The sequence below is a fragment of the Lissotriton vulgaris genome, chromosome 2_1 (genome assembly GCF_964263255.1).
Source record: "Lissotriton vulgaris chromosome 2_1, aLisVul1.2, whole genome shotgun sequence".
NCBI lineage: Eukaryota > Metazoa > Chordata > Amphibia > Caudata > Salamandridae > Lissotriton > Lissotriton vulgaris.
The window spans coordinates 84,793,667-84,816,200 of NC_141687.1; the positions used below are offsets into that span (position 1 = coordinate 84,793,667).

The 22,534-nt window shown below is 44.4% G+C and overlaps 1 protein-coding gene across 1 annotated transcript in view; it reads left to right on the plus strand.

Annotated features, from left to right (window-relative positions):
* The window catches only part of MAP3K2 (mitogen-activated protein kinase kinase kinase 2), a 409,487-nt gene that overhangs the window by 300,102 nt on the left and 86,851 nt on the right, over positions 1-22,534 (plus strand). Inside the window, exons 13-14 of the mRNA XM_086954496.1 lie at positions 17,198-17,346; positions 21,620-21,751. Of these exons, the coding sequence (XP_086810622.1) occupies positions 17,198-17,346; positions 21,620-21,751 (281 nt within the window). The remainder of the gene's footprint in view (positions 1-17,197; positions 17,347-21,619; positions 21,752-22,534) is intronic.

Consider the following 22,534-nt stretch of genomic DNA (forward strand, 5'->3'; position numbering starts at 1 on the left):
AAACATGTGGACCGTATTTTAGGACATTTGGTTCAAATTTACATAACTATGTGCATGTCTGATTTTTCACTTTGTTTTTAATTGAGTTAGAACTACCCCTTTATTAAAAATGTTGGTTGGGGGAGTAGTCCACATTCATTTTAATATGCACTATTTTGTCTATCAACTCACTTACTGACGACAAGAACCCAATGAAGACATTTGGCAACCGACTTTGTGTTGGTGCCTGAGGGTTCTTTTTCTTCACTGTGCTCGCACAACTATACACACCTCGGCCTTCGGCTCGGGCCTTTAACGCTGGTATAGCCCTCTACGGCGGGCTGTAAGGCTATATTACATTTAGTCACTGATGGTGGGGTTCCTATCCTCCCAGTGTCAAGGCTTGAGATTGTATTCATTGTATCCAAGTATCAGTCCCGGATACTACCATGTGCTCAGGACAAAGGAGGAAATAAAGACCACTATCTTGAATCATGATTTTATCTTAAGGTTATCAATGTTGATACATCATTCAGCAGTCATTTAAAAAATGTATTGTTAATAAATCGTTGACTGCTGTTTTTAAAATGTATTTCAATGGGAAGGACTGGCCTTTGTCAAGATTGTTGTGGTTGTCATGATTCAATACATTTGGGACCACAGTATGGCATCTTTGAGACCTTCAGAATTTCCTTGAAGTCTGTATATACATCTTTCTCTCCTCTCGTAACAAAGCCCTAGACATATTGTTGTGTGTGGGTTTCAGTTTCTCAAGTATGAACCATTTGAATTTTTTCGTTGTGTAATTTCTCTACAAAGTAACGCATAACACTGGCCCTGCATACCTCAACAATTACATCTGCTGTCGCAAACCTTCCAGACACCTCCACTCATTCAGACTCTTACTTGCACAAATCCCAAGTACACAGAAAATCAGACTTAGTGGTTGAGCCTTCTCCTACATTGCTTCTAAAGTGTGGAAAGACGTCCTGCTACGCATATGAGCTTCCTCACTTCCGCAAGAAGCTGAAAACCTGATAATGCTGATAGTTATTGTCCTTTTGGGGCTTCTTCCTCTAACAGTTTTTCTAATTATGATATTTTTGGAGCTGTATGACCCATTCCCCTCTTGAAAGGTTTGAATGTAGAGCTGTGTCCTGAAATGTGATTCTTCTCTTGAGTCAGATGGTAGCTGAACAGCTTGGCAGTCCCCTTGTCATTGTCATTGCACCCAGACATTGTTCCCTTTCTTCAGTAAAGTATAGCCATGAGCACTACTAGGAGCACCAATATAACTAGAACATATCATCCTCCTTTCACACCTGGATTATTCTCATCTCTGCTGGTGCTACATTATTCCTGTATGGATATAAACATCAGTCCTCTGTCTTCCCCTTCCGGTATCCCTGTCGCTCTGTGCAGTCACTTGTTTCTTTGAAAATGAAGGCTCCACCTAGTGACTAACGCAGTTTGTGTTCCTGTGCTGAACACTCAGAACCACCTTAATGTAAATTTCCTTTATGCCCTTGCCCTAAGCCATGACTTACGACTGCTAATTATTTTCTTTTCTAGCTAGCAAATATTTTTAATTAAAACAACTTTTTTGCAGTGTATTTTGTGTGGGCATAAAATATATTTTTGTCAGGTTTAGTACATTTGTATTTCATTTGTACGTTGTGTACAAATTCCTCTCTCTGCATTTTTTTCTTGTAATTTCATCCTATAATTTGTAAACTTTGAGCCTAACAGCATATGTAAAAACAACTGGTTTCGTTCCTGAAATACTTTAACTAACCCATCTGTAAATGTGCTCTTGGTGCTTGGTACTACTAGTTCAACTTATAATCAGTCACACCTACATGCTGTGTCCTGTTTTTCAGTGTAAAACATTGAATTGAGTGCACATTTCTCATTCTGTTGCTAGAAACTAGTCTGATGGATTCCTCACCTTGTGAATATTCTCTGGCATCAGACTGGATCCGAGAACATTTGGAATAATACTCTTGCGTACCACTAGGTGGCTTTCTGCGGTTCCTCACAGATGTCGTTCTCTGGAAGTGATGAGTGGAGCCGCATGTAAGCGCCACCCTGGGGCACTGATGCCAGTTGCTTTCTTTCCGAGCCACCATTATTGCCCTCTGACAAGTCTCTTTTTCTACAAATGTAGGGCCAGATATATAAAATTTGGGGATCACGGTTTCCAAATTGCGATTTTCTGCAAATTGCAATGTGGAAATCGCTATTCATAATGTGTGAAACCTTTCTACTTTTTTAGTTAGCGATTCCGAATGTTTCGCAAATCGGTCTACCGCATGAATATTAACAAGGTATTTCACAGTTTACGAATCATTAGGAATGATATCCATTACAGGGATTGTGGCTGGCTGAGGTTAGCAGAGCACCATATCTGTGATCGCTGTTTAATAAAGAAAAGGTCTATTAAAAAAAATATATATATATATATATATATATATATATATATATATATATATATATATATATATATATATATATATATATATATATATATATATATATATTTTTTTTTTTTTATGCAAACCGGTTTCTTTCTGATGCATTTAAAAAAAAAAATCAATAAACGTTTATTTTTTCAAGAGTAGGCTGTGGTTTGTGGGAAATGTATTTTTTTTACATACTCAAAAGGGAATGGGACCCCATCCCATTTACAAATGGTAACCACTACCTTTCAGTTGTCAGTTAAAATTAATGTTTTGCGACCGTAATTCGGTGGCAAACCATAATACATACCACTGCAAATCAATATTTTGAAAGCATACACTAAACTCGCTCCTTCCAAATACCGACTCACTAGTCCAAATTGCAAATCGCAATTTGGCTTATGTACATTTAAAAAAAAAATGTTGCAGTCTCAAATAGTCAGTCTGCTAATCGGGCCATTAGAAACCTGCCAAACATTTTTGTAGATATGTCTTTTAAATCCAATGTCTTTTAAATCCATTGTGCAAGGAAAATGTCACGTCACAAAACCATAGGGTTCAATCTTGTAGAGACTGTTGAAAACAGATGTCTGTGATTGATCCCGCAAGGTATACCTTATGGTGCTTGGGATAGTGAAACACATTTGATGCTTGGGATTGTAACACAACTCCACGGCCTGCGACGGTTGTTCTCGGATGAATCGAAGGCCATATGGGACCACAATATGAAGTTTTACATTGCCAAGCACCGAAAGACTCCACGCAAATCCAAAGGAAGGTCCTGTTCCTGCAGCAGATCTTCATTACAGTCAGTCATCAGATAAGTCAAAATAAAAGCTCAGGAATTGCAAGCAGGACTCTTCCACTTCCGCCACTCTCGAACTTCAGAGAAGGTGCAACGCTGTCAATGTACATCTTAGTCTCACTCCCGATCAGGACTTCCATCAGAGCCGCTTCCGAGCTTAGTCCCGATAAAGCCCAAATTCCCAGGTCCATCCAGGTCTTTTCGTTTCTATCTGGTACCTGACCAGCTCTTTCTGGCACAGCTTTGATTCCCAAGGATCAGAGAGTTCACCAGTTGGACTTGTGCAGGCAGGTTCACCCTGGGTGCCATCATGACCCTTCAAACCTGCTACGAGTTCCGCACCCGCTCCAGTGTCGTTTTTGGTTTTGGCTTCATGACCGGCACAGTTTACTCTACCATTGACGCCTGCACAGAAACTATCAGGGCCTAAGGAGGAAGCACAGTCTATTGTTCTCTCCAACTCAAAGCCGAACTCATTTGGACCTTGACTGAATCATGCTCTGATTCTACTGAGACACGGCCTTCTGGCAATCCTGCAGATTTTAGTATACTTCCTTACCACCTAACCGGGGCCAAGAACTCCATAATATTTTTGAGACTGACTTGGACAATGACAATTTTTAAAATGGGGATACATTTTTCCCCCAATATACTGAGGAGAATTGGTATGCTAAATTGCAAGATGTGTTTGTGACTGGCTTAGACACTGCTCTAAACACATACCTGGTCTCTCCTCATGACCCTGCGACAGAGGAAAGCCCCTCCTTCACTCTGATTATGTGGCGGGTGTTAGAAGTATTTGACCTTCAATTGCTCACAATGTAAATAAAAACCAATGTCCTCACAAAGGTCCTCTAGGCAGCTCATACACAAATAAAGGGAACCTCTGTTGCCCATTATGTAACTCATGCCTAGTGTCAAACCACTGCAAACCTTACTTTATGCCTAAGGTGTGGCCTCGCAGAGATGATGTGGGCTAACTCCACAAACCCTTACCTCTTAGTTGTATAAATGAAAACAAGACAAGGAAGAAAAGCTGGGGAGGATGTCCTGGGTGTTTCGGCAAAGGAAGTCCCTCTATGCATTCAGTGGTTAAACCTTAAAAAGTAAGGGACATCTATCAATAAGTGAAGGTGTGTAGGTTAACCCCTTTTGTATACCCCATCGTAGGATATAAGTGAATGTCTACCTGAAATCATATGTAGCACACATACAGGTACATCTGGTGGTCCGATGGTGTGAGGTCAAACTGCAGACTCCAAAATGGCCCAGGAATTATAGTTTCTAGGTACCCAAATCAAATACACATGGAAAGTATCATACATGCTTCAACATGGACTGTCTAATAGGCGGGAAACACATAAATAATAACCTGATAGCACAATTGCTATGATGCCGTAGAATACCAATTTGAATCCAATAAAAACACAGCATATAGGGGCTATAGAGACTGTTGAATTTACACTCCCCCAAGCAGAGTTAGTCAATGTTGGGTTTATAAGTTGTCGCATCACTGACTCCTTATTTCTAAAAGGAGGGCACTTCATCTGCATTGCAAAATTAGATTGTTTGCAGGCACTGATACATTGGGTATTAACAAGGGTTTAATGGCATCAAAATACATAGTAAATCTTGCATTCGTTATGATTGAGGCAAAGTTTGCATGTTATGTTAAAGGTTTTATAAAGCGCATAGCTGTCTTAAACAAGGCTTCCCACCGCTAGACCCTGACCACATACAAGCTGCAGCTGCCTAAAAGGAGCTGACAAAGAGGGCTAGATATAGAAAAGCCATGTCTTAAGAAATTTTCTGAAGAGAAAGTGGTTCTGGATTTTCCTAGGAGGGAGGAGGGGGGAGTTCCAAAGAGATGAGGCCAAGGCACGGAAAGTCCTCTCACCCACTCTCGCTCTTCTGACTCGCGGGACCATGGCTGAGAAGAGGTCAGCAGAGAGTAGGGGACGAGAAGGCGGTGAGGAAAAAAAAGATTAACCGGAATGGGAGTCCCTTGGGAATGCCAGGTCTTATGAGCAATGCACAAAGTCTGGAAATGGTTATGTTTATCCACAGGGAGCCAATGTAACATTCAAAGAAGACCGATATGGATGAATATTTTGGGGAGTGAAAAGAGCAGTCTGGCAGCAGCATTTTGGTTCAGCTGCAGTCTTCTGATGACTGCCTTATTGACTTCTAGATACAGGACATTACAAAAATCCAATCCGGACAAGATCAGTGTCTGAATTATGCCGAGTGGAGAAATAAAAAATAAAAAACAAGCTGGGCTTGAGGCTTCTCGGGAGCCCAAAGCAAGTACCTGCTACAGTTTTAGCTTGGATCTCGAACGCCAAAGAGTTGTGCATCCAAACTCCCAATTTTTTCAGAGGTTTATTTTTTTTTGCATGCGCTATGTTTGACGCAACGTCTTGCATATGCTCTAATTAAAACAAGTCTTGTGTGTTACAATCCGTAGAAATATAAAGCAATTGCTTTCACAAGTGAAGGCTTGTTACGCTGTACTCTATTATGTGCTTCTATGTGTGTTCCACTCTGGTTTTAAATAAGGATACCTTCACATAGATGGTGAATCCAGGTACGTCAGTGAAGTGGCTGAGGTCTAGATAAAAATAGCAGCAAGTCAGGCTCCGACGTAGAAGAGACGCTAAAAAAAACCTTGGCTGGTCCAATGAGCAGCTTCTTCTAAAGTAATAAGGGCAATGTTGGGAGTGTAGACACGCTTTAAATATCGTACTCAGCATGCCACATCCAGGAAGGCACCCCAGCTTGCCGAGATCTTGTGGGATCTTGGCCACACAATGTATGCACTGCTAACTGCATTTCCTTATTGCACACCATAGAACAATGTCAATCCTGTATCAGAAAAGGACTCGGAGACTGGCTTTAAGAATGGTAAACAGCGTGAGGGCTAAGATCGATAAAACATTAATGCTACTAACACCATAGTGTAAGAAGCATTGGTGCTCAAATACGTATCCACATACGTAGTGGAGACTAATATGTTCCTCCCCATAACCTGATACTTAGAAGGCTGTATGACCGGAATATGCCCAGGTTTTGATAGTAGTTAAGGACGACCTCTGGGTGTCCCTGATTCAAGCCTTCCAACCCTGAATCGGCTAAATGTATTTCTTTTGGTCTGGACATCACACATTGTCTAGGATGGCAATGGGTACTAGCGAGACACTCCAACATCATGTATGGATGAGGTCCACAGGCTCATCCGGGGATGTCCAGGCATCATTAATATACATGCCCTTTGATGGCTCCTGCCTTTACAGAGATAAAGTAGACTCTGTCTTGGAACAGTTTAAGGATAGCAGGGCTACAGCACTTTTCTTGGGCCTGTCCACCCTGGTCAGACCGTTTTGCCAGCAATGTTGCCCCTTCATTACCAACAGCAGGTATTCTCACTACCATCCATACACCACCGATCCAGTAACCTCCCCAGTTTTTTCGTGGCTGGTGCTGTGGTTCGCAAAGGCAATACCAGGCCAGCCGGTGTATTTTAAGCTCAGTTCCATTCTCCCCTGTCCTTCCTGACACACAACCACAATGTGAGAGGTACGGTTCAGTATTTCCTCCAAGGGTGGAAAGCAGTTACTTTGATAAGCGAGTCCTTGAACTAGTCCATCAGGGCGCACACTTCCATTCCCCTGCACCTTTCACAACCATTAAGGTAGCTGATGGAAGGCCAACTGTCCATCTTCTGCCATCAGTTAGGAACTGGATGCTATTTTAGGTACATCCTAGTGCTGAAGAGAAATAAAGGCCTTGTCGTATTTTAGATCTTCTCCCTAATAACCTTCCTGCGAAAGGGAAAATTGAGATGCTGATGCTAGCCTAGCTCCTGTATGCTCTGAACCCAGGAGACTGGGTGGTCAGGTCGGATTTCCACATCATGTCCTGCGCAATCTGCTTTACAGTGGGCCAGGAGAATATTCTGTTTGTGGTGCTCCCCTTTGGCCTCACCTGTTCCCCTTGGGTGTTCATGAAAGAGATGGCAGTGGTCAAAGCACATCTTTGGAGGTAAGATGTTCCAGTCTTCCCTTACCTTAATGACAGACTGTTGAAGTTGTGCTTGCCCTAGGTAATTGTAGACCACCCCCCAGGGGAACAGCGAACGTTCTAAAATCATTAGGGTTTGCTATCAATGTGCCAAAATTACACCTTACTCCTTAACAGTCACTCCCGTTTGATCAGAGCCATTCTGAACACTTTACAGTTTCATGCCTTTACCCCACAGATATCAGGACATTTGGGCTATGATCCTGATGTTTCAGCCTCTGTCGTGGATGTTGCTGAGAACGATGAGGCTGCTGGGATTGCTGGCCTGCTGCATCCTGGTAGAGGACCTTGCCAGATGCCACATGCAGGCTTTGCAGTGGAATCTGAAGTCCCAGAGGGCACCGCACCAGGAGGATCTGTCCAGCTATCTAAGGACACTGCAAATCACCTGCTGTGGTGGTTGCTGGACTGCTATTGTGTCAGTGGCAGACCCTCTCCTTACCTCACTCAAGTTTGACTGTAGTGAAGGATGCATCACTTTGATTGAGGGTGTGTATTGCTTCACCCTCCCAAATAATAGAAAATACCACGTTCCCCCACAGAGGCTCAAACACGACGAAGCAATAAAAACAAAATTCCACCAGGAAAGGGATTTCATTTTTATAAAAGGAGACCCGTCAAAACACTGTGTTCGAGGCATGTGGGCTGCTGAATTCATATCTGTGCTTAGAGCGCCGCCTAGTGTTGGGTTCGGATGATTGCACATTGTTGTCCTGGAAGAGTCTTCGAAGTATCACGAGATAGGTGGCTCCTCCCCCGGACTACAGTGCGCATGGGCATTCTCTCCATCCTCAGATTGTTTTTTTCCGCCATTGGGTTCAGATGTACTTTCTTTACTCAAGTTTGGAAACTTTTCAAAAGGCCAAAAGGCCTTTGGGGTCGTCGGTATTGTTATTTCGATCGGTGCCGAGTACTTTGTTCCAGTTCTTTTCGAGCAGGACGTCAAAGAGTGCCGCGTGGCCTTTTCGACACCAGAGGCCCGATCGTCGATGGAACGGAGCCCGTTCAAACGATGCCCCCTTTGTAATTCTAAGTACCCACACATCGATGTACACCCGGTGTGCAACAAGTGCCTATCTCCGGAGCACAATGAGGCCAACTGTCTAGCTTGTGCTCAATTCAGGTCGAAGAAGACGCTTAGACTTCGACGCACAGCGAGGCAGACGATGACTAAGCCAGCGCCCGACCCGGTGAATATCTTCGATGAAGATGATGATGAGGTCGTAGAGACTGATGAGCCAGAACAGCAGTCGGATCCCGGTTCGGAGCATGACTCCAACTATTATGAAGACGACGAAGAAAACGTCGAGGATGAAAACGTCGTCGAGGTAAGGGACGACACATCAGCCATTATAGCCGACGATGACGACTCGAGCAATGAACCAGGCCCAACAGTGAGTACGGGGCCCGGAACAAACATTGAAAGACTTCCAAGGGCTCAGGTCGAGGCATCGCCAGAAGGCCTTCGGCAAGATCATGACAAAAATTCTATAGCCCCGCGTCTCGGCCCGGCTAAGAATATATCACACGAGCCATCGTTGAACATTACCAGTCACTAGTTAAATCGAAGCTGGAAGCCATGGAGTCGAAAACGAAACCGAAACTGCTGGAGACAGTCTTCAGATCGAAGAGTTCGAATCCATCGGATTCGACAAAGAAGAAAAGTGTTGACGACCCTGTGGGGTCACAAAGAAGGGTTGTCGAACCGAAGATCGGTACGCTAAAGTCCATGACTAAAGTCAAGCACGTCGAACCGACGAGGTCGACGTCGACTGACAACGACACAAATAAGGGACTCGAGTCTCGGAAGGTTCTCGATCCGAAGCATCGATTCGACTGGCCACAGTTCGTCAAAGGCCTCGAGCCGAAATCCAAGAGCGGCTCGAAGGAGCACGTCGAGTTGAGGCAGAAGAGCGCGCCTCCAACGCAACAGGCGCCTAAGTCGACGCAAGGCCAAAAACATATTGGCGAAAAGACCAATAACGACGCCGGCCCGAAGAAGGTCAGTCTGTCTACAAAATCTATGCCACCGATAAAATTCGGACTGCCCCCGACTGCACGGCCTAAGGCGTTCGATCCAAAAACTGGGATCGAAACGTCCAAGAAGGTGTCGATGGGGAAAAGGAGTCATTCTCTAGAAGAGGACATTGTGTACCAAGAGCCCTCCTATGATGAGCAGTCGAAGCTACATATCGACTCCGACTCTGACAGACTTACTATTTATCAGAGGAAGATCAGGTCAGAAAATCCTCTTGAAACATATAAAATTCCACTCAAAAAGAAAAGGGATTCTTCCACATCACCTGTCCTTTTTGAGACTGTAAGGTACCATGTCCAGGACACTTCGGCATACTCACCCACACGCACTAATGAGGATATGGGGTATGACTACAATGAAGAATTTAATTACCCTGTGGACACGGATCAGGATGACCAGACTCAAGTCTGCACAGACCCTGTTGACCCGGGGGAGTCACAGACTATTCCTGACACTCCTTCTTATCCTGTCAAGACTTCGCCAACAGAGGATACAGCTGCGTTTAACGCATTAATAGAAAGGGCAGCACACAATCATGATGTGGAAATGCATGCTGACCCAATTGAAGAGGACTTCCTATTTGACACTTTCTCCAGTTCAGAGAAATCAGTCAAGACATTGCCAATGTTGAAAGGTGTCCTTAAACACGCAGGAGACATTTTCAAGGAAACCACAAGAACAAGGGTTGTTAACCCCAGAATCGAAAGAAAATACAGACCGGCACCTGTGGACCCTACATATATTAAGGGACAGCTGCCATTGGACTCTTTGGTGGTATCAAATGCTCGTAAGCGTGCCAACTCACAAACCACTGGTGATGCTCCTCCTCCAGACAAGGAGTCTAAGATATTAGAAGCTTCGGGAAAAAGGGTGGCTGCTCAAGCAGCTAATATATGAAGAATTTCTAATACATAAGCCCTATTAGCCAGATATGATAGGGCTCATTATGACACACTAGGGCAACTGCTACAACATTTGCCTGATGTCTACAAGGAGGGAGCAGAAACACTGATACAAGAGGGAAAACTCATATCCAACGCATCCATTAAATGTGCGCTAGACGCAGCAGACACCGCAGCCAGGGCCATCAATACAAGTGTCATGCTCAGGAGAACTACGTGGTTACGCATCTCTGGGTTCAAACCGGAGATTCAAACCACATTATTAAATCAACCCGTGAACCCTGATAATTTATTTAGTCCTGATGTGGACACAATATTAGAAAAGATTAAAAAGGACACAGACAGCCAAGTCTATGGGTGCCTTGCAGTCACAGCAATTCAGAGGAGGCTCCCTTCGTCGCTCCGGTAACAGAGGAGCTACACGAGGCCAGGCATCTCAGCAGACTCCATACAATAAAGGGAGCATGCAAACCACCTATAATAAAAACAATAGAGGTGGATACCGTGGCAACAGCAACAAGGGCAGAGGACGAGGGAATAACAACACCTGATCCTCCGCCAATACTAAACAGTGACATCTTGTCACTGCCCCCAGACCATGTAACACCAGTCGGGGGACGATTACAGCAGTTCCCGCCAGTCTGGGAAAGCATTACCACAGACAGGTGGGTGATACAACTTATCCAGTACGGCTATTGTCTAGAGCTAACCTCCACTCCACCCACCATACCCCCAAGACACCGTCCTATGTCCGCAGAGCACATGCACTTATTGCAGCAAGAGGTCATCAGCATGCTGCAAAAAGGGGCCATAGAACTCGTACCTATAGAACAGGGTACAGGGGTATACTCGCTGTACTTCTTAATTCCCAAAAAAGACTGGTCTCTCAGGCCAATACTGGACCTCAGGCCCCTAAACCAATACATCTTGTCAGAACATTTTCACATTCTCACATTACAGCAGGTTCTACCATTACTCAGTCAGGGAGATTTCCTCGCAACACTAGACATAAAAGACGCATATTTCCACATACAGATACATCCGGCACACAGGAAATTTCTCAGGTTTACCTTACAGAATCAGCACTACTAGTTCAAGGTCTTGCCTTTCGGGGTGACAACAGCCCCCAGGGTGTTTACCAAGTGCCTAGCGACAGTAGCTGCGCACCTACGGAGACAGCATATTCACGTCTACCCATATCTGGACGACTGGCTTATCCAAGCAAAGTCAGCCCAGCAATGTGCCAGCCACATGTCCCGCACTATTCACCTCCTACACAGCCTCGGATTCTCATTAAACTACCCAAAGTCTCATCTACAACCCGCCCACGTACGACAGTACCTGGGAGCGACAATAGACACTCTGGCAGCAAAGGCACAACCAAACTCAGCAAGAATCAACAGCATTCAATTACTGATTCATTAATCCAGACCTCAACACTCGCTCCCAGCACGGGTCTTTATGCAGTTGATAAGCATGATGGCCTCCTGCATCTTCATAGTCCCTCACGCGAGACTACACATGCATCCGCTTCAGGAGTGCTTAGCACGTCAGTGGAACCAGGCTCAAGGACAATTAAAACACCTAGTGTTGGTGACCGGTCGCGCATACACCTCTCTGCATTGATGGAACCCACAAAACCTTTGCAGGGGACGACTGTTCCAAGAGCCTGCACCACAAATAGTGCTTACGACGGACGCATCTCTCCTAGGATGGGGAGCGCATGTCCTCCATTACACAGTGCAGGGACTATGGACGACACAGCAACAGAAGATGCACATCAACCTGCTGTAACTGATGGCAATCTTAATGGCAATGAAGGCGTTCAAAGTACATTTGTGCAACAAAGTCGTGTTGGTCCGGACGGACAACATGACTGCCATGTACTATATACAGAAGCAGGGAGGGAACACACTCTCCACAGTTGTCACATCTAGCGCAAAGCATCTGGAAGTGGGCAATTCAGAGAAACATATTCCTCATGGCGGAACACCTCCCAGGCAGGGACAACCAGATGGCGGATCTGCTCAGCAGACACAGCCACCAGATGCACGAGTGGGAGATACATCCCTCAGTGCTACAACCGTACTTCCAGCAGTGGGGTCACCCAGAGATAGACCTGTTCGCCACAAGGGAAAACGCAAAATGCCAAAGCTTCGCCGCCAGGTTTCAACATCCGCAGTCTCAGGGCAATGCGATATGGATGAACTGGTCAGGCAGGTTTGCGTACGCTTTTCCCCCAGCCCCACTCATACCACTAGTGGCACGCAAACTGCGACAACATTCGATGACACTCATCCTAGTTGCTCCAACGTGGGCGAGGCAACTGTGGTACACCACATTCCTAGAACTTTCCGTGGTGCCTCATCAAAGGCTGCGACTAACACCCAGTCTTTTAACGCAGAGCCATGGAGACATTCCGCACCCAGATCCGCAACAGTTGAACCTTGCGATCTGGCTCCTGAAGTCATAGAGTTTGGTTACCTAAACTTGCCTCCTGACTGTATGAATATTATCAAGGAAGCAAGAAGACCTGCGACCAGAGCATGCTATGTGGCAAAGTGGAAACGATTTGTCATTTATTGTAACAATAATGACATAAATCCACTAGATGCATCAACTCAAAACATCATATGTGATCTGTTAAATTTACCCAGATGCAATCTAGCCTACAGATCCATATGTATACATTTAGCTGCAGTGGCAGCTTATCTTCAAAACAGGTAGCACCTTTCACTCTTCAGAGTGCCTGCTATTAAAGCTTTCATGGAGGGACTCAAACGAGTGATTCCTCCAAGACACCCACCTTCACCTGTCTGGAACCTGAACGTGGTTCTAACCAGACTGATGGGACCACCTTTTGAACCCCTACACTCATGTGAAATACAATTCCTAACATGGAAAGTGGCTTTTTAGCGGCGATTACATCACTTAGAAGAGTTAGTGAGCTGCAAGCCCTAACTATTCAGGAGCCATTCATCCAAATTCACGCGAATAGGGTAGTGCTACGTACAAACCCTAAATTTATGCCAAAGGTGGTATCCCAGTTTCACATCCATCAAACAATAGAACTGCCAGTGTTCTTCCCAAATCCAGATTCAATGGCAGAAAGAGCTCTACATACACTAGACGTTAAGAGAGCTCTCCTGTACTATATAGACAGGACAAAACATTTCAGGAAAACTAAGCAACTGTTTGTTGCCTTTTCACCACAGCACAAAGGCAACCCCATTTCCAAATCGGGTGTAGCCAGATGGTTTGTTAAGTGCATACAGATTTGTTATCAGAAAGCTAAACGCACATTAACAGTTCCCCCAAGAGCGCATTCAACACGCAAGTTAGGGGCATCCATGGCTTTCCTAGGAAACATTCCTCTAGAAGAAATATGTAGAGCAGCCACATGGTCTACCATACATACATTTACCAAACACTACTGTGTAGATGTACACTCCAAACAGCAAGCAGCTGTAGGACAAGCTGTACTCAAGACTCTTTTTCAGACTGCTGTAGCTGGCACGGGCAACCACCGCTAAGGGGGACACTGCTATACATTCTATGCACAGATATGAATTCAGCAGCCCACATGGCTCGAACGGAATAGGCTACTTACTAGTATGCATCTATTCTTGGCATGTAGGGCTGCTGACATTCATATCGCCCACCCTCCTCCCCCGTGCCTGTCGCAGCTGTAGCACTCAGAATTCATCTCTAGCATGGACATCACTTACTGTATCATACTCCATCTCTGCCACAATGGCGAAAAACAATCTGAGGTTGGAAAGGATGCCCATGCGCACTGTAGTCCGGGGAGGAGCCACCTATCTCGTGATACTTCGAAGACTCTTCCAGGACAACAATGTGCAATCATCCGGACCCAACACAAGGCGGCGATCTATGCACAGATATGAATGTCAGCAGCCCTACATGCCAAGAACAGATGCATACTGGTAAGTAGCATATTCCTTTCAGAATAAGGCATGGGGTTTTATTTATGCAGCACTCAAGCAGAAAGGCTTTCCCAGTTGTCAAATGGACAACATTAAATGAAAACACCTTAGACGATTATAACCACTGGAGACTTGGACGTGCATACAGTCTCACTCACACATCACAAAGTCAATACTCAAACACAAAACACCTCACCGGCTGAAAACACTTAATCTAAGCCCACTCCAGACGGGGTGATTCACAACCCTGGTTAAGGGCCTCAGTAAACTGGGTTTTGCCGAAGGAGACGAGTCCGTCCCCATTCGGATTCCAAAATCCCAGTTTGTGTCGTCAAACCCCAGCTTTATAATTTCAAAACACACTAGAAGGTTCTGAGAGGCCCTCCTCTGCGCCAAGGAAACTTACTGGAATCGGCCACTTTCCATGCAAGCATTCCAAAGGCAAAAGAGTTCTCATGTTCCTTCAGCGCTCTCACATATTCCAGCCTTTATCTTAAGAAAGCTCACGGAAGTCTCCACTAGAACAGAAAACAAAACAACCTTGAACGTGACTATCAACTTGAGTAATCTGGGGACCTGCCTGTGTGCGCAAAAGCTCAAGATAGCGGACAGAGTTCATGAGGGCATGTCAAAGCTAATAGTAAGAAATTCATTATACTTCCCAGTGTATAACATAATGCACATTTGAGCACCACTTCTTATAACACTGCACTCCGAGACCTAGAAGTACATTTCACACCTCTCTCTCTCTCTCTCTCTCATGCTTTTAAATGTGCATCCTACACGTTCTGTTCCTGGGAAGGCTGTTCAACCATGTGAAAGCTCTCCCAATTTAAAACTGCAATAAGACACAAAAGAAATCTTCAAGAAAACAAGGTGCATCCCGGGAAGATGTCGTACGTTCAGGCTTAATAAAGTAAAACACAAAAAGTAAATTAAAATAATGGTAGTCAAAGGTCATCACTACATGGGAGTGCTGATAGCACTACAGGGGGCCATTTGAGAGAGGTAGGGATCAGAAGACTCTGGTCTCTGACAGATTCCCAGCTGCACATCAATGTTCGTTGGTACAAACATTCCCAAAGCATTAGTGCCTCGAAAGTCTGGTCATGTCGAGAAGGTCATTTTGCCTGCTCGGTTCCGCAGGACCTTGTGGTCGGAGCCAGTTCACTGTCCAACTTCCTGAGGAGGGACTATTGTGGTATCTATTCACAATTTGAAGAGTGTGCGCTTTAAAGTATTTCTGCTGTTTGGAGTATCCATCAGAAGAACAAGTTACTTACCTTCTGTAATGATCTTTCTAACTGCAGATTCCTCACCAGTAGTCTCACTTTCCCATTCCGTGAACTGGACTCTTTTTACATCTGAATACCTATCTAGAGATCTGCCAATTAATAATGTCAGTCTGCCAATAGGCTATGCTTCTGAAGATACCTAAGAAAGCAACATACAATATTGCGCATAGGCACTAGTCACTTCTGGAGCGGAACAACATTGGTGCAGAGCTGTACGAACCACCTACCAGTGTTCTTGAGTACTGCTCGAAACGTTTATGGATGCAGTCTGACACCTGGGGAATATTCACAAGGTGAGGAAAATGATGAGCTAGAGTATCCACAGTAAAGAAAGTTACCGAAGGCCAGGAACTTGTTCTTCTTGACTATCGCTGGTGTACATTTAAGTAGCTCGGATTGGGAAGAGATTACTAATCCCAAAGAAAGATGAGAGAGGAGACTTCAAGAGACTAGAGCCATCTTTATTAGCTGTAAAACCTCTACTTCCCTCAGCAGTGATTTATAATTTTACATTTTAGGCCAAGTTTTACACAGGCACTATGGTAATCCTGTAAACATTAAGTGCTGCTATATGGTTTTAATCTCTTAGATGCAATTGTAATGATTGTAGCTTCAGTTGCGACATAGCAGTATACAGCACATACTCGTTGTTGCATAATGTCTTTTGAAGGTAAATGCCTAGAGTTAGGATAGTTGTAAACATAAAAGTATTCCTAATGTTGGATTGAAAACTTGGATTCCTGCAGGGGAACGAATGATCATGTTCCGATTAAAGGTTTGTTCCCCAATACATTGCATTTACGGGTTTTCCAATTAGAAGATTTCAGCTTGTGCAGCCCTTCTCCCTCTACCGTGTCAGAGCTATAATTGTTTTAGCAATAGAAATAAAACAAATGCTGCCAACATGAATATTTTGTGAGTTAGCATGGTCCAATCCTTTCCTATGTACCAGTAGCAGCTTTCCATTCAACACCTACTAACTTTCTTATGGTCTTGTGATCATCACCCTGGTTTTGATGTGGGTGGTACCTAGACTATTTTACTGATTAAAACCTGTAGTGGTCTTATGTTTCCTGGCACCCTCATCCAATATTTCAATAGCTGAAGCACATGTGAACCAGCATGCTGTTATTACTTCCTCCTTGCCCACTTCCTTGTCCTACTCCTTACTCTGTAAGGTGGACCAAGCTTGCAAGACAGGCACCACTGGCACTTTAAGTTTAAACACAAGATAACTGGCTTGCATCTTGCCTTGTATGTCCCACCGTGAATAGGAAGTGCCAAAATGGTGTCCTTCACCAGTTTGTCACGTTGAGACAGTTAGGCTGTGACTGGGTTAAAGATTTACATTTGGGTTAGACTCAGGTAGGTATAGCAAAGTCCTATGGGATGTGGTAGAACTCTGAAAACACCTAGGTCCTAAACTGCTGCTTAGGGCTAACTAAGCTTGTACCAAGATGGTGTTGGGATGAGCAGTTGAATGTTCTCCCTGGTATACATCACTCTAGTTACTGCAGATTCCTGCTGGTTCACAAGTATGTGTATTTGAAAATACAACAATTGTATACTGCATTGACGTTCAGTTGGAAAGGTTCGTAAGAGCCGTGTGAAAAACTATATCCACTAACATTAATTTAGTTTATATAAAAAGACTTGACCAATACTAATACCTTTCCTTATCTCCATTTCCAGCACCGAGAGCACCAACTAACTGGAGGCTTGGCAAGCTGTTGGGTCAAGGTGCCTTTGGCAGAGTATTTCTGTGTTACGATGCAGATACAGGAAGAGAACTTGCTGTTAAGCAAGTTCAGTTTGACCCTGACAGCCCAGAAACCAGCAAGGTAAGTAAAGTCAGATGGCTTTGTTTGCAGAAAAATAAAATATTAATACATTTTTTGCTTGTGCATAATTGCTTTTTGGCAAGTATTTTGTGCATGGGTTTGATGGCACCATCGATCACATGCATCAGCAGTTGATAAAGGTCTGGATCATGTCTGAAACCTAAGAGAATTAAAAAAATTAAGAATCTGCATTTAAAAGTATCTATCAGAATAAAGAGTTCAAGATTGTCTAGTCTTTTCACAAGCCACCTTGCTACAAAGTGTTACATGTCCGTCAGCAACGTTACAACACACTGAGGATTTTAAGGAGCCCATGTTCCTCAGAGTAATTTACTGGTTTCCTGGTACTGGTTTAGGCCCTATCAACCCAAGGAGCCCTCCAGCCAGGTTACATCCATCTCGTCCGTCCTCTTTTCTGGCTGTGCCTCCTGAACCCACTTTGAATTTAGTTTCGATTCCTGAGCATAATCCTCACCTAGCACCATGATCTTTGTCTGTCCTAGCCTCATTGACACAGGCATCAAGCCAGTTATTATGTTCAGCTCTGAACCAAATCCATCCTTTCCTTGAATGTACCCATGCACAAGTTAATTTCCTATGCGCCCCACCCCTATTCCGTCTGACTCAGACAAGACACAATGCCTTTTGCCAGTGGCCGTCATCCATTTCTACAGCAATTCTTTGGATCGCACTCTGACCAGAGCCAACCTGCTTTTGGTGGTTATAGTGATGTTGGAGGTGATATTTCTCCATAATATAATGACAATTTCTATATGGACATATAGGAGGTGAGTGGGCTAGATACTTCCCCCGACTGGTTGTTGTCCACACACCTCCACAACCACACTTCCCACTCGCATTTCAAGCCCTCCACCGGTTCTTTCATGGAAGAGTTGGTGTCCTTTGCTATGGTTATCAGAAGGGCAACTGAAATCCTAGATTTAAAGCTGCCTTCAGTTGAAGATAAGACTAACTTTTTCACAGAGGTCCTACAGCAAGGACAACCTCTGGTGACATGTATTAAGGGCTCTTACTGTCACCCTCATGGACACTTGGTCAAAACCTTGTTCTTGTTGAGGCTCTTCTCCAAAGGCCAGCTCCTGGTGACTGCCTTTCTCACACAGCATGTATGTATGTATAGGCATTTATATAGCGCACTACTTACCCGTAGGGTCCCAAGGCGCTTCGACCGCTGCTAAACCCTTCCTGGCTTCCCTGAGAGATGGTCCCTTAATGGGTATCTCCAGGGTGAGACCAGGCATCCCCGGCGGTCTGGTGGGGCCGTTAGTGAAGATGAGGCAAGCTAATGCCCAGAGTTGCCGAGTGTGATCGCTGATCAGAGTGGGCACCGAGGCGAGAGAATTATCGAGTCCGCTGACCCTGGTCCAGAAACCTGCCGCGCCGGGAATCGAACCCTGGTCCCGGGCCGTCCTCTGCTCTCGGGTCTGCCGCCTCTAACCAGTGAGCCACACTACTTCACTCTCCCGAGAGCCTGGTGGTCCAGGCCTGCACCGCCCAAGTTGAACACAAATTCCTTCCCTATGATAGGGAGTTGAAGAGAACAGAGACGTTTGTGAAATGAATTTTTTTCTCTGCCAGACTTGCTTTTTGATCCAGCAAGTCTGTTTGTTTGCTAGCATGCTGCTCCAATGAATTGTGGGACTCAGTGGCCGAAATGTTACCGGTGGTCCCAGTGGAGCTCAGAGCTAACATGGCACACACCATTCAGGATATGGCCAAGTACGTCATTCGACTGGACACAATAGACTGCTTGCGGAGAGAAGTCAGTATTAGCGTGGTTCTCCGGCGCCATTCTTGGATGAGATCATCTTTTTTTGGGTGACGTTCTAGCATCACTCTTGGATATGACTTTTATTTGGTCTTGCCTCTTTGTGAAGATGGCTGACTCCATCCTCAAGCACTTTAAAGAAAGCAAAGCTTAAAAGACGCTCCCTAAACCTTTTTGCACCCGAAAGGCAGTATCTACAAACATTTTGTCCGTCTCAGACAACATCAATGTCCACCACTCCAACAGCAGACACTTCAGTCCTTTCGGGGATCACAGGAAGTGATCTGGCATGCACTGACCAGGCCACCAGGGCCAACAAACTTCCCAGTGTACGGCCCCTATGGCAGCAGCATCCAAGCCACGTTAGTTTCCCTTTAGTGTCACACGACCACTAATTGGCAGGCAGCAATAATGTCTGACAGATGGGTCCTGCAGATAGTCCAAAGGAGCTACACCCTGCCATTCCTTTACGTCGTGCTGCCTATCGTAAATACATCAGAGCAACTTTTGGAGGACCAAAAGTCCATTTTGTTGCAGGATGTTCTGGCTGTTTTGCAGAAAGGGGCCATTGAGAAGGTCCTGACCTCAGAAATCTGAACTTGCTGTTACGCCTGCTTTTTTCCTGCACTAAAGAAAGTCAGAGGCCTTTGACCTGTTTAATTCTTTAACCCTTCAACTTCTTTCTAAGGAAGGACAAATCCAAGATGTTCACATTCAGGAAGTTCACACTGGCCCTGATTCTCTCAGCCCTGGATCTGGGAGACTGAATGGTGGCATTGCACCTTCAGATGCCTATTTCCATGTTTACGCACAGACACTACCTGCTGTTCATGGTGGGGGGCTACAAACATTTTCAGTTTACTGTGCTTCCTTTTGGTCTCATCAGTTGACCCACAGTGTTCACAAAGGTAATGGCGATGGTCACAGCGTATCTTTGGAGTTAGGGAGTATCTCAGCGACTGGCTGTTCAATGCAGTCTCACCACTTGTTGGCCCATTTTACTGTTCCAGCAGTCCTTGTTCCAGTCACATGTGATGTGTTTTCTCAAAGGTTTGGACCACATGTTCCCTCTAAACCTTTTGTGATGCTACTGAGGGACATTAACTGGTTCTTACTTAGCTGATATAAACTCTCTTTGAGCTGCAACACACCTGTCGCAGTCATCTGCTGACACTAAATCACATCATAACAACATCAACTCATCGTGCGAGTGAGCTTCAGACTGTCCGTGTCAGCCACCTTACACCACCTTCTTTACAGAGAAGCTAGTGCTGAGGACCAGAGCTGCTTTTCTCCACAAGGTTTTGACCTCTATTAGCATCGGCCAATCCATCACTCTTCTCTTTCTTTGCCCCAACTCACCTCTTGAAAGAGGAGGAAAGACACTACTGGCTAGACCCCAAAAGGGCTCTCGGTTTTTTTATATTGATCATACCAAAGACCATCAGGTTCGTGATCAGCTCTTTGTGGGGATCTCCTGTGCAATGAAAGGCAAAGCAGTACAGAACAGTGCTTTGTCCAGATGGATAGTCCACTTCATGGAAATGTGCTATGCGATAGCTGGAACATGTGCATCAGTGCACACAATCACGAACAACTCCTACCTTGATAATCCGGTCTGACGGGAAGGATATTTTGGCTGTTCAGTCTGCAGGAGTTTTTTGTCTGAGTTTTTCCACAAAACCATCACCTGAGGAGGTACTGCTTTGGTATCTATTATAAAGTTCAGGAATCTGTGGTTAGAAATATTCATAAGACAGTAAGTAACTGGTTCTTCTGAATGTCTTTGCACAATCTGTGGGCCAAGTTCTCCTTCTTAAACAGTTAGCTTTAATCATGGCTTGAGTCTATGCCATTGCAAGCTCCTAGTCTTTCCTCCTCGGTTTGCTACACCTATATGTTTATAATATGACAGAACCAAACAAAACAGTAAAGAAATGTAACCGGTAATCCAGACACATTTGGCTTTCTCCAACTACCATCTCTCACCATATGTTTCCAACCCCGTTTCTGCAGCAGGGTGAATACTATCTAGCTCGCATCAGTTCAAATGAGCAAGACTGCAGCCGACAAAGTGTGTATGCCACAATCAGAAAGCATACTTGTGCATCGTCCCAGGTCTTTAAATATTATTACTGTCCTCCAGTAATGGGGAGATTACCGGACTAACGTGGAAAGGAAGTGTACTTTCCTTTTTACATTTTAAGATGGTGCAAAAAATGCATATCTTCTGACTTATTTACAACTTGATCCTGCTTACAGTACAAATATGCTGCAGTTGGAGCCATATTTTGTTTTACAGAACCTACACGCAAGTTTGTTGTACACTTTTTTTCATTACTTAAAATGTTTTCTTTTAATCTGAATTTATTATTTTCGATTCAATCTCGTAGTAGGGTCTTTGTTATTGCATTTTGCCGCTTCTGTTGGCATTCTCTTTAGCGCAAATCATTTGTTTACTAATTTTGCATATTTCTGTTGCAGGAGGTAAGTGCCCTTGAGTGTGAGATTCAGCTGCTGAAGAATCTGTTGCACGAAAGAATTGTTCAGTATTACGGATGCTTGAGGGATTCCCAAGAACGCACTCTGTCCATCTTCATGGAATACATGCCTGGGGTAAGTTAAAAGCATTACTAAAATAACTTTTATGTGCAATCAGATCTGTAGCAGCTTTAGATTTGAATAAAATAGACTCTTAACCTGAGACTTATTTAGCAAACTTGACCTGGGGGAGCTCCATAGAAATCTGAGACAGCCAATCTCTTTAACATAGCCCCCTATATTTGGAACACTTACCTGGCATTTTCTGGTGGTGCAGTGGTTTATGCTTCAGGATTGACCTGATACTAAGACATTGACAATCGGTAAGGCACTGGCTTTTCGCACTCTAGCAGCTTGAAACTGATTTGTTTATTAACTCTGTTGCTTGCTGTTACCCCTCTTCAATGTTTAGCACCAGGATGCCTGTTGGGTATCAAAGCGCACTATAAAAAATGGTGATTGCATTGCCTTTATCACATTATCTAGGCTAGGAGCAAATTAATCCTTATGGCTTGTTGCTTGTGTCACAAATGGAGGTGACGTATGCAATGGCAACTCCCTACTCCTATTTAAGTACATTAAGTTTAAATCCCAGTACAGCTGTTCATAATGCATGGTCTCCTTACTAAAGTGGTGCAGCCTGCATAGGGCTACAAAAATACAGAACCGCATGAGCACAATCTTGCAGACTGTTTACCTTTAGGTAATAAGAGCAAAGTAATTATACAGTAGTTCAGTTTACTGTAGAGTGCTGATGACACTACACTGAATGAGAGGAGAACAAGGTGGAAAAGTGACGTGTGTTTTGAAAGGACAGTACTTTTTTCTCTCGAGTAATCAAGACTGTCCAATAATCAT